Source organism: Camelus ferus, chromosome 6 (genome assembly GCF_009834535.1).
Source record: "Camelus ferus isolate YT-003-E chromosome 6, BCGSAC_Cfer_1.0, whole genome shotgun sequence".
In the NCBI taxonomy this organism is placed as follows: Eukaryota; Metazoa; Chordata; class Mammalia; order Artiodactyla; family Camelidae; genus Camelus; species Camelus ferus.
In genome coordinates, this window is record NC_045701.1 from 69,344,680 (window position 1) to 69,357,331 (window position 12,652).

The 12,652-nt window shown below is 41.8% G+C and overlaps 1 protein-coding gene across 1 annotated transcript; it reads left to right on the forward strand.

The window, feature by feature from the left end:
• The first annotated feature begins 6,626 nt into the window (after nucleotides 1-6,626).
• ACOT6 (acyl-CoA thioesterase 6) lies at nucleotides 6,627-11,669 on the forward strand. Its single transcript, XM_032482332.1, has 3 exons — nucleotides 6,627-7,169; nucleotides 9,283-9,485; nucleotides 11,016-11,669. The coding sequence occupies exons 1-3, from the start codon at nucleotides 6,713-6,715 to the stop codon at nucleotides 11,619-11,621; spliced, it is 1,266 nt and encodes a 421-aa protein (XP_032338223.1). The 5' UTR covers nucleotides 6,627-6,712; the 3' UTR covers nucleotides 11,622-11,669.
• The last annotated feature ends 983 nt before the right edge of the window (nucleotides 11,670-12,652 follow it).

Here is a 12,652-nt window from a genome sequence, read left to right on the forward strand (position 1 = left end):
AATTTTTCAGTTATACATGAACATATATATATTCATTGTCAAATTTTTTCTCTGTGAGCTACCATAAGATCTTGTATATATTTCCCTGTGCTATACAGTATAATCTTGTTTGTCTATTCTGCATTTTGAAATCCCAGTCTGTCCCTTCCCACCCCCTGCCTCCTTGGCAACCACAAGTTTGTATTATATGTCTATGGGTCTGTTTCTGTTTTGTATTTATGTTTTGTTTTGGTTTTTTGTTTTAGATTCCACATATGAGCGATCTCATATGGTATACTGTTTGTTACAGCACCTTTCTTAATGCTAAAGCAGTAGCAGTTTTAGCCGTCATTGCTTCTGCAACATCAGTACGAATGTCAACACAGTGAAAAAGGCACAGATCATCTTAGTATTATTATGAAGTAGTTTTGACCCTTACCCTGGGGTCTGTAGACCAACTCTGAGAACACTTATCCTAAAGTAACCCTTTATATATCCCCAGGGAACAAAAACAGGAATATTAATAGCAGCATTGTTTGTACTAGAAAAAAACTGGAAACTATCAAAATGTCTATTAACAGTAGAATGGATAAATTGTGGACTATTCATAAGATGCAATATGATGAAGCAGTGAAAATTAATGAACCACAGTGACCCAACACATAACATAGATGAATCTCAGGAAAAATATTGAATATAAAAGGCAATTGCAGAAAAATAAATAAAATGGTTTTTTAATTATGACACGAAAAGCACAAGTAAAATACTAAATAAGTTGGACTTCCTTACAATAAAAACTTTTGCACTTCAAAGGACAGCATCAAGAAAGTGAAAGACAACCCACAGAATGGGGAAAGACATCTGTAAATCATGTATCTGATAAGGGACTTGTGTCTAAAATATATAAAGAACTCTTATAACCTAATAAGATAAATAACCTAATTTAAACATGCAATGGCTCTGAATAGACATTTCCCCAAAGAAGGTATACAAATGACCAATAAACACATGAAAAGATGCTCAATATCATTAGGCTTCAGGAAAATGCAAATATAGCCACAGTGAGATTCCACTTTATATTCACTAAGATGGCTGTAATAAAAAAAGATAAAAAGAAGTGTTGATGAGGGTGTGAAGAAATTGGAACCCTCATACACTGCTAGTGGGATTGTAAAATGGTGCAGTCACTTTGGAATTCTGGCTTTGCCTCAAAAGTTAAACACAGAATTGCAATATGACCCAGCAATTCCAGTCCTAAATATATATTCAAAACAAATGAGAACTACATACACACAAAAACTTGTACATGACTATTTAAACTGGAATTAGGAAACTGAACTCATTTCCACGGGCTTATAATCTGTATTGTCTAAAGGCAATCATATAAAATTATGAATATAAATGAAATTAATAAAATTTAACTGTTGGAGACAACATATTACTCCACCCATATAGCAAAACGAATTCAGGAGGAGCAGACAAGACAACAGTTGGTTGTTGATTACCAACTCGTTCACTAGAATGCAAAGAAACTGGCATTCCTATTTTCCCAAGATTTACATCCTTCTATAGCATATAACTAATCTTCCAAATAGTCAGAGGCTAGAGCTATTGCAAGGCATGGATGATGCTGGTGATAAAGAATTGGCCAATAAGAATGTACTTTTGTGAGCCAATGTTTTATTCTGTTCATACAACAGTTGCTTGGGCAAAATATTTTGTCATTGCTTACTGGTAATTTAATAAAATTACAAAAGTATTTGATGTAGCATCTGAGTTAATTTCTCAAACTTCCTAGTAACAGCTGCAGGTGGGCAAAATTCTCTTAAGTGCTCAGTTTGGTAACTTCCATATTTCAAAGTTCTGGAAACTGAGCCAAGAGAGGGCTCACTGGGATAAGGATGAATTAGTTATTGTACCCAGACAAGTGGCTGTCTTGAAATCTATGCTTTCCACTTAAACTTAATCTCACTGAATGTATGGAACCTTCCCTTAAAGACTAAGGATGAGGCCCCTCAAAGGGAGAGACACGTAACCCTAATGTCCTTTCTTTCTAGATCCATTACAATATTGTTACCAAGTCCAAACTCATTCTGCTTGTCGCATAACAAGCCGATAAATCGGGAGATGAGTTGTTGGGGTAAGGAATAACGACTTTATTAGGAAAGCCAGCAGATCAAGAAGATGGCAGACTAATGTTCTGGAGAACCATCTTATCCAAGTCAGAATTCAGGCTCCTTTTATATTAAAAAGGGGGGAGGGTGTAGTTGGCTGTTGCAAAATTCTTGGGATCGCAATCCACAATCCTTTGTTCTTGCAGCTGTCCAGGTAGGTCAGGTCATAATGTTCTTGTAAACATCCTACAAGACAAATATTATCCTCTGTTCTGCAACTTTTTATCTCCATATGAATGGAAAAGTGTTCGACCCTTAAAGGTCAGAATCTTGAGAATGGGCTACCCTGTATATTTCAGGCTCTAGGTAACATTCTTTTACAAAAGGTGCAGAACCAGCATGACTAAGCACAGGAAACAGCATGGGGTTAGAGCTAACAGAACAGATCTAATACAGAGTCAGATTTGTTCTTCCCTATTGCAATGACAGATTCATCTGGAGAAACCATGTGCCTGAATCCAGATGCTTTGGACGAGAGAAATATTCAAGAATTTCAGGGAATTTTAGGTACAGGATCAGACATAATGCAAATTCTTGGAAACCTCAATCAAAGAGGAAAGACTAAGTGTTCAAGGATATGGAAGAGCAAGGATCTGAGGTAGACAAGTTTTACTAAAACCTACAAGTTAGACACAGACAACTAAAGGAATCTGCTAGGGTGGTTCCATCACTCCAACTTTTTATTTTGAAGTAATTTTAGACTTAAGAAAATGTTGTAAAAATAGTCCAGCTATACTCTTCATCTGTTTTCCCTTAATATTAACATCTTACATAACCATAGTACAAATATCAAAATCAGGAAGTTAACATTGATACAATACTATTAACCAGGACAGTATTACTGAAATTAAGTTATTGCTATCTTGGAGAAAGAACTTACTCAAATGGATAGTATTCTGGCTGCTAAAAAACAAAAAGTGAAGCTCTCTTGTCCCACCAAAATGGTAACAGAAAATAGTACCAGGCCCAGGATCATCAGGGAAATCACACTTATGGTACTGGAGTAACTAAGCATCTGCCTCCACCTCCAGCCTTTTCCTGTTTAACTGTCAGTTGGGTTATCAGAAAAGTAAATGGATCTGGGATGTTGACTGAGGATTACAGAAAACAAAATGAATTTTGTGTTAACTGTGGCTGACATTGTTTCTCTATAGGAAGAGCTTTCTAAATCACCTTAGATTGAAATCGTTTTGATTTTACAAGGGCATTGTTTTCAATCCCAGTATGTTTTAAAAACAACAGCAGTTTGCTCTCTCTTGGCAGTCAGTGATTTACCTTTACAGTCTTGACTCCAAGATATTTCAATTCTCTAACATTTGTCACAATCTGTGAAGGTGAGATTTAAACAGGTGTCCTAAACCTAATTCAGATAGTAATATTAGTCATTATATTGATGGTATAATGGTCAGAGATGACTCAGAGCCAACTGTTTCTGAAGCTCAGCCTTTTCATATTGAATTTATAACTGAGAGTGAGCTATCAAACATGGAAAAGTTCAGGAGCCTTCTCAGAGAGAAACCTTGCTGGCAGTGTAATTATCTGGGGTAACCAGAGAAATTCTACCTTAGATCAGACAAAAGCTTTTGTCCATCCATGAAGTCCATACTCCTAAAATAGAGGCACAGAAATTAATTTGTATGTTTAATCCTGGACAAAGCATGTCACATATCTGGATGTTAAGCTACAGTCACTTCATCAAGTCACTAGACAAACATTAGAATTTGTATGAAGCCACTCCCCTCTCAGGAGAGTACAGTATTTTCTAACAGCAGCTGATTCTTTTGCAGATGTGGGCACCCCCTGGCAGTCAGCCTGTAGAGTGCCTTTCTTCTGCGGAGTTCCTAAGGAATTCCCCACAGGAGGGCATTTTTCAAAGGCCCGGCCTAGGCCCCCTCCTTAGCTGCTTTTCCCTCTTGTGCCTGGAAGCCTTTTCACAGCAACCTGGGCATTGAGGGGAGGGGAAAGGAGAACCCATCTTTCTCCCTGCCTTTCTGAAATCTGAGTGCAATTGTGCTGGTGGCTGTGGCAGCCCAGGTAAATTCTTTGTAAGCTGAATGTTCCTAGATGGAGGAAAGCCTGTAACACTTTAAACAACAGGAGTTTAAAATATGCTGCAGTAGTTACTTCAGGAGGTGGAATGGGGGAATTCATGGAACTCTGAGATCTGAGACGTCATCTTTCATTTGCTGGCCATTTTCTACGTGCTCCATTCACCCTGCTCTGTACCCAGGATGGCTGAGCTGAATGGTTGGCTTCAGCCAAAGAGAAGCACTCACAAGATACTGAAGGGCAAGAGGAGAGTGAGGTCAAGGTGTTTATTCTTCCCACTCTTGCCATCTCACCATAGGTTGCCTGCCTCCCTCCAAGAAGGCTACAGTTTCTGCAGGCAGACCTCTCTCCTTGAGCCTTCAGGCCCAAGGTTCTGCACTAAACCTTTCTGGGTTTTGTTTTGTTTTTTCAACCTTCCCCATGCCTTTGCAGATAGTCCCTTTATGAAAATGTCTTCCAATTACCCAGGTTGAAAGTGCCACTTGTTTCCTGCCAGAACCCTCATGCAACTCAACGCTGACATTGCCAGTGACCACATTTGTGAGTCGAAGAACAAGTCTTACTGAGCAGCTACTATTGTGAAGGAAAAGCTGGGCTGGTCTAACAAGATAACTCACAAATCTAAGTATTGGAATACTGATCTGAGTTCTGCTAGACTAACTTGTAAATCTAAGTTAATTAATGTTGGTTTGCTGTTTATGTTTTTTTGCTAGCCAGCTGGATTTTCAAAGATACATATCTGGCTTTGAAATGTTGGTCTGCTGCCTCCCCACCTCCACTTTTATGATGATAATGCTGCTAAAGCTGTTCCATGCCTATTGGCCGAATACCCCAAGCTTGTACTTTACCCTATAAAACCTCATGCTCAGAGCTTTGGAGCAGAAGCCACTCTGAGCCTGCCGGCGTAATACATCTGAATACTCCAACCCTCTGATTGGTGCTTGTTTCTTGACTAGCCTGTCGTTTCCGTAACACTGTAAGTGTAACAGTGCAGTGCTAGGTCATATTGTGAAGGAAAAGCCGGGCTGGGCCTACTAGTAAATCTAAGTGTGACAAGTGTCGGATTACTGATCTGAGTTCCGCTGGGCTAACTCATAAATCTAAGTTAATAAGTGTTGGTTTGCTGATTCCCTGCTCATGTTTTTTTTGCTAGTCAGCTGGATTTTCAGAGAGACATATCTGGCCTTGAAATGTTGGTTTGCTACCTCCCTGCCTCTACTTTTGTGATAATGATGCTGCTAAAGCTGTTCCATGCCTATTGGCTGAATACCCCAAGCTTGTAATTAACCCTATAAAACCTCATGCACACATCTTGGAGGTGCTCAGAGTTTCGGAGCAGAAGCCCCTCTGACCCCGTCATTTCCATAACAATATGTTTGCCCATTTAACCATCACAATAAATTCTTTACAGATAAGGAAACTGGATTCAGAGGCTTAATTATGTAACTTGCTAAATATCACCACGGAATTAAGAAGCAGAGTCAAACTGGAACCCAGGTAGGTCTTACTCCATAAACAGCTACCTGCTCTGGAAGTCACAGTAGGTACCCTTAGCTCTAGGGAAAAGGCTTGGTAAAGGTTTTAGGGGGCCAGGGAAGAATTAGGAATATGTTTCCACTGATCCCCTGAATTACAATCACTTGAGATGCTTTTTTTTTTTTCCAAATGGAGGTACTGGGAATTGAACCAAGTACCTCGTGCATGCTCAGCATGCACTCTACCAACTGAGTTATACCCCCATCCTTGGAATATTTACTCAAGCTTCTTGGGACTGCCAGTGTTTTTCCCAACCCATTAGCTCTCAGCAGTCTTTGAACCTCTATTATTGTTACAGAAACGACAGGCCAGTCAAGAAACAAGCACCACTTGGAGGGTTGGGGTACTCAGATGTATTACGCTGGCGGGCTCAGAGGGGCTTCGGCTCCGAAGCTCTGAGCACCTCCAAGACGTGTGCATGAGGTTTTATAGGGTAAAGTACAAGCTTGGGGTATTCGGCCAATAGGCATGGAACAGCTTTAGCAGCATTATCATCACAAAAGTGGAGGCGGGGAGGCAGCAAACCAAAATTCCAAAGCCAGATATGTATCTTTGAAAACCCAGCTGGCTAGAAAAAAAACATGAACAGCAAACCTACACTAATAAACCTAGATTTACAAGTTAGTCTAGCAGAACTCAGATCAGTATTCCAATACTTAGATTTGTGAGTTATCTTGTTAGCCCAGCCCAGCCTCTCCACATTCCTAGACTTGTGAGTTATCTTGTTAGACCAGCCCGGTTTTTCCTTCACATTACTGGATTGCAGGATTAATAATTAACTCTTATTTTGGCGAATACTTTCTTCCAATCAGGCGGTAGTAGATTGCACAAACTCTAAGAGACCTCACAGACCACTTAAGCAAGTGTCCCCAAGGCCAACCAATGAGAGTAGCAGCTGCGTCCCAGGTGGCGAGACGCCAGATCTTGCTAGTGACTCCAACTAGTGGGGCCATTCCTTTTCCGCCGGGATCTGAATGACGGCGACGGTGACGGTAGAGCCCGCGGGTCGCTGCCCCTGGGATGAGCCGGTGCGCATCGCCGTGCGCGGCCTGGCCCCAGGGCAGCGGGTCACGCTGCGCGCGTCCCTGCGCGACGAGAAGAGCGCGCTCTTTCGGGCCCACGCGCGCTACTGCGCCGACGCCCACGGCGGGCTGGACCTGGGGCGCGCGCCCGCGCTGGGCGGCAGCTTTGCGGGGCTCGAGCCCATGGGGCTCTTCTGGGCCCTGGAGCCCGAGAAGCCCTTGGTGCAGTTGGTGAAGCGGGACGTACTGACACCCTTCGCCGTGAAGCTGGAGGTGCTCGACGGCCACGAGCCCGACACCGAGCGGCTCCTGGGCCAGACGGTGCACGAGCGCGACTTCCTGCCGCCCGGGGTGCGGCGCCAGCCGGTGCGCGCGGGCCGGGTGCGCGCCACGCTCTTCCTGCCGCCAGGTGAGCCGCCCGCTTCCCAGGCTATTCAGAAAAGCCCACCGGAGTCCCGAGACCCTGGGCGGCACCTTTCCTGGCCAGGGAACCACGCGACTGTGGAACGCCCCTAACTCCCCAAGTTCCAGAATCTATCATGGATTCTGTGTGGAAGTTTCTCCTTTAAATTCCACTGCACTTCCTGGAGGTACTGCCACTCCCTTAGCTCTATGCTGTGCTCTAAAAAGTGCATTCAGCATCCTCAAAAAGTGAATTTATTAAGAACTGATATGTGCCAGCCATGCAGCTGTGTCCCAGATACTCATATTCATCAACGACTTAGGCTGGTATGCAAGAGTGATTTTTGCCTTCTTTCACAAGGAAGCTAAAACCCACGGATGGAAGCAGTGCCCCATAAATCTAAAACAGAAACGAAAAACTCCCGGATGGTCCCTTCCCCCTATCATAGACAGTCTGTCAGTGGTTCTCAACCTGGGATGATTTCTCCCCACTCTAGGGGCTATTAGACAATACCTGGAGATGTTTTTGATTGTTATAACTTGAGGTGGGGGTGCTGTTGGCATCTAATGGGTAGACATAGATGCTGCTAAACATCCACAACGCACAGGACAGCCCCACAGCAAAGAAATAGCTTACTCAAAATGTCTATAGTGCTGAAGTTGAGAAACCCTAATAAATAAAAACAAGGTGCTTGCTAGGTAAAAGTGGCCTGTAAACAAGACACCTGACTCTCCACTTTCAACCAATTCCTATCTGAAACCACTACTATATAAAAATGCTGGAGTTGCCACTACTTGCAGAGTCCCTAAACTGAATTCTGTGATTATTCTCCAAAGTGAGAGGCCTTGCTTTATTCTTAACAGCTCTTCAGCAATTCACAAACTTAACTAGTTGCTGCCCACTCAACTGTGAACTCCTGGAGCTGGAATTGGGTCTTTGACATCTTTTATCTCTATATTCCTAGAGGCTTACACAGGGATATAATATGAGCTCAATAAATCATACTGACTGATTCAATAAGACTCTCCTAAAGACTTTAATTGAAAAAAAAAAAAAAAAAAAAAAAAAAACCTTCACCAGCCAGTGATGGTATCTAATATTCCAGTCAAGTTAATCTTATGTTAACTATTTTAGAATTTACTGTGTGGCTCATTTAAAATTTATTGTTTTCTGACTCAAAAGCTTTTTGTAAATAACGCAGAAAAGTTCAGTCATTTAACAAGTATGTATTAAGTCAGGAACTATGCTACCTACCTACTGGGGTGCAATTGTGAGCAAAGTCAGACATGGCCCCACTGTACCTACTGCCTAATAGAGGATACAGGCAACTGTACTTGGATCTGTCAGTATGGTAAGTGCTATCATAGGGAAAGAACAGGCCCAGGGTGCTGGTGGGAATGTATAAAAAGCTACCTTGTGGGGAGGGTATAGCTCAAGTGGTAGAATATATGCTTAGCATACACGAGGTCCTGGGTTCAATCCCCAGTACCTCCATTAAAAAAATAATTAAACAAATTAGCCTAATTACCTTCCCCTAAAAAAAACACCCCCCCATAAAAAAGCTATCCAATTCAACTCAGCCTTGGGGTGGGGTGTGATGTGAAGGCTTCCAGGAAGAGAGATCTAAACTTAGATTTGAAGACTGATAAGTCAACCAGGTCAAAAAGATGGAGAGAGAAGGAGAATAGTATATACCATTTTCAGGGGCCAAAGAGAACATGGCACATTTAGGTATGGCCTTTTTTAAGGCTGAAGCAGAGGGCAGAAGGAGGTGGAGAGTATATGCTAATAATCTCCTATATATGTAGAATGTTTTACAGCTCTCAAAACATTCTCCGAGTTCTTTGAGGAAAACTTGTTGGAAACTGTACATCTCATCCTGTTATTTCTAATTTGTGTATATTATTTTTTTTAAATACGTGAAAAATTCTGGAGAAAATAAGACTTTTTTTCCCTATCTCTTCTCCCCAAAAGTTATTTAAAAAAAAAAAGACAAAATAAAAAGGGTCCCCTCAACCTTCCTTGCTTTAACAACTTCTCTTTGCAGACTGCCAAAATCTCAAACCCAAGAGTGTCTTTTGAGAGTCTAAAACTCCTTATGATTTGTGGTGCTCTCCAGGTGCAGGACCCTTCCCTGGAATCATCGATCTGTTTGGAAGTGGTGGTGGCCTTTGTGAATACAGGGCCAGCCTCCTGGCTGGTCATGGTTTTGTTGTGCTTGCTCTGGCTTTCTTCAGATTTGAAGACCTCCCTAAATATTTGAATGATGTGTGCCTGGAGTACTTTGAAGAAGCTGTGGACTTCATGCTACAGCATCCAAAGGTGATTTCTGGTGCTTGCTTGTATACAGAGGAGGTGGGGTAGAGCAGACCGAGGGCTGGATCCAAAAGCCCTACCAGGACACCCAGGGTTGGAACTATGCCATGAAACACAAAGGCTCCTTCCAAAGTTGTTAGGATTATTTTCATTTCCCCCCATCTCTCTCCAAACCCTTAAGACTCAACTGTTTATTCCCTTTAATTCTTGACTGGAATTCAAAGAGCTGTACTAAAAAGTTACTAACCTCAAGTTCTAGTTCTGCATCTACCACAAGAGGCCTTATAATCCTGAATAAGGCAATTTCCCTTTCTAAGATTCAGTTTTTATCATTTATAAGGTTAATGTAAATGTGTAGAGGAAAAAATATGACTATGGATTTTTGAGACAATTGGTGACATTTGAATAGGGACTATGCATTTTATGATATTAAAGAATCATTAACTTTGTTAAATGTGTTAATGGTATTATGGTTTTGTAGAGAAAGTTCTTATCTGAGACTGGAAAAATTAATTAAAACATTTTGGTATGATTATAAATGGAATACATACTCTTTGCTACTATCCAGACTTAAAGAAACCTAAACATCTGTTAAGGAATAAGATGTTCTGCAAGGTCTAACTCTTTTAGAATTGAGGGACTTATTTCAGCAGAGCTGCTAAAACCTAGATGGTCTTGAAAAGTGATGATTGGCTTATTTATGGGAGATAAGGTTCCAGGAACAGGAAGAGACCAAAATAGATAGTAATAAGTTTTGCCCCTAAACCCAGGCAAGAGGGGTTTCTGCTCTGGACCTTTTGCTTAAGATGACCACACTCTGGCCTTCCTTTAGCTGCATCTCTGCCCACAAGGTGTGGAGTTTGAGGGACCAAGGGAATGTGTCCACCTGGAACTCATGTCCTCTTTCCACCATGCCCTTGGGATCTGGAACCCCAGAATTATCTGCCATGCAGCTCTGATCCTGCTTCCAGGCCCTATACCTCTTCTCTGGGTCCATTAATGTGAATACATCTGGGCCTTATACATACAGGCTGGGGTGTCCACATATATGTGTGAGAGGGCCCTCAAGGTATATGACAGAGCCAGGGATGGGAAGAGAAGCAGGGTTGGCCAAGGACCAGGAACTGGGGCCAGGGCCTGGCTCTCCCCCATGCCATGTTCCAGTATGAACTCCGAGGAATTGCAAGATTTAAAATTTGGACCTGACCTTATAAGTTGTTATGGAGGTGTATTTATCAAAGTAGGAGAAAAGAATATATTTTATTAACTTTTAAATATTTATAACTTTTAAATATTTAGGTATAGGGTGTATAAGCCTCTGTGTGTACTCTTGACCCAGTCCCATAAATGTTAATGGAGGTCCTGTGTACTAGGAAATTAATTGATTTGCTTATTAGAAGACACATTTGAACTTTTGTGGATTATTGCATAAGGAAGGAAAGCAAATGGCATTTGATAAAGCTCCCAGAGAATATAAAATGGCAGTTTAAGTCTTCCATTTATGAACTCTAAGCTTGTTTTCTCTCCCTCTATCAGGTGAAAGGCCCTAGTGTTGGGCTTCTTGGCTTCTCCAAAGGAGGTGACCTGTGTCTCTCAATGGCCTCTTTCTTGAAGAACATCACAGCCACTGTAGTTATCAATGCATGTGTGGCCAACACAATAGCTCCGCTGCGTTACAAGGATATGATTATTCCTGATCTCAGTAATGACACAGCAAAATGTAAGATCACTGAGTCAGGCTTTTGGAGTTTCGTGGATATTTGGAACAATCCACTAGAGAAACCCAACCACCAAAGTCTTATTCCATTGGAAAAAGCCCAAGGGCCCTTCCTGTTTATTGTTGGCATGGATGATCAAAACTGGAAGAGTGAATTCTATGCTCAACTAGCCAGTGAACGGTTACAAGCCCATGGGAAAGACAGACCCGAGATAATCTACTACCCAGGAACTGGTCATTGTATTGGGCCACCTTATTTTCCTCTTTGTAGAGCCTCTGTGCATGCATTTTTGAGCCAACCAGTATCCTATGGAGGTGAGCCAAAGGCTCACTCAAGAGCACAGGTTGATGCCTGGCAGCAAATTCAAACTTTCTTCCATAAACATCTCAGTGGTAAAAAATCTGTCAAGCCCAGCAAAATGTAACATTGTAATAATATACCATTTAATAAAAATCCTATTCATTCTAACATGTATTGGGTTTTCCAGAGCACCTAGGAACCTTTTTGTAACGAAGCAATCATATCAGCTTCCTTACTGGGTCCTTTTGGATTTTCAGCCTTTGCAACTCTCCTTTCTTCACTGGGTTCATCCCTTTCTCCCCTGAACTCTACCCAATGTGTAGGCGAACCCTGATTTTATCTATAGGACCAATCTTTACCTTAAGTAGGAGAAATGTAAGAAGTGCCTGCCCAACTCTCAGTTGCTGCCCTAGCTTTGGCCTTGTGTTCTGGTTCTGAGGACTGAGCTTTTGTATTGCTAAGAGTCCCATATACTTGTTGGGCTCTAAGTGACCATGTCTGAACCTTGAGAACCTGCCCTCTCGAGTCCCTTGAGGAGTGGACTCTGCTTCATTCTTGCCAGTACTCACCCTAACCCTGAATGTGTACTCAAGACTTGTCTCTAGACCCCACTCTGAAGAATGGAGGCATTGACATACTTAGTATCTTAAGCTTTGCTTTTATTTTATGAATGAGTCCCTAGACTTCAGTATTTTCCTTACTAATAACTTTACAAAGTAAAATTCAATCCTTTACAACAAAATTTGTTATAAGCAAAACAGTTTATTGATATATACTACTGATCTACTTCCTCTATATTTGCCATTTGAATTCTCAATCTCAGTACTTGGCTCTTTGATGCCAAAAGACTTTCAGGACTATACCCTGTGGGCCACTGCCTTAATCTTTGGATGTAGGGTTATACCTGACAAATTAAACTTCTCCTCAGCACCATCAGTCTGTTCCTCTTACCTTCCTACTGGGAAGGACTGGGATCAGTCTGCCTCAAACCATTGCCTTGTACTGAGCACTGTCTAGAGTCATGAGACCCGAGCAGAGGATCTTCCCTGAGGGCAATGAGATTTTTTTGAGACACATCACATGGTTTGCTGGGTGCATACAAAATCTTTCACAAATTTTGAGTCTATCCAAGCAAATGCCCATTAGATGTTAACT

Coding starts and splice junctions, on each gene's coding strand:
- ACOT6 (XM_032482332.1), top strand. CDS start 6,713: ATGACGGCGACGGTGACGGTAGAGCCCGCGGGTCGCTGCCCCTGGGAT. Junction 7,170..9,282: donor CACGCTCTTCCTGCCGCCAG/GTGAGCCGCCCG, acceptor GGTGCTCTCCAG/GTGCAGGACCCTTCCCTGGA. Junction 9,486..11,015: donor TCATGCTACAGCATCCAAAG/GTGATTTCTGGT, acceptor TCCCTCTATCAG/GTGAAAGGCCCTAGTGTTGG.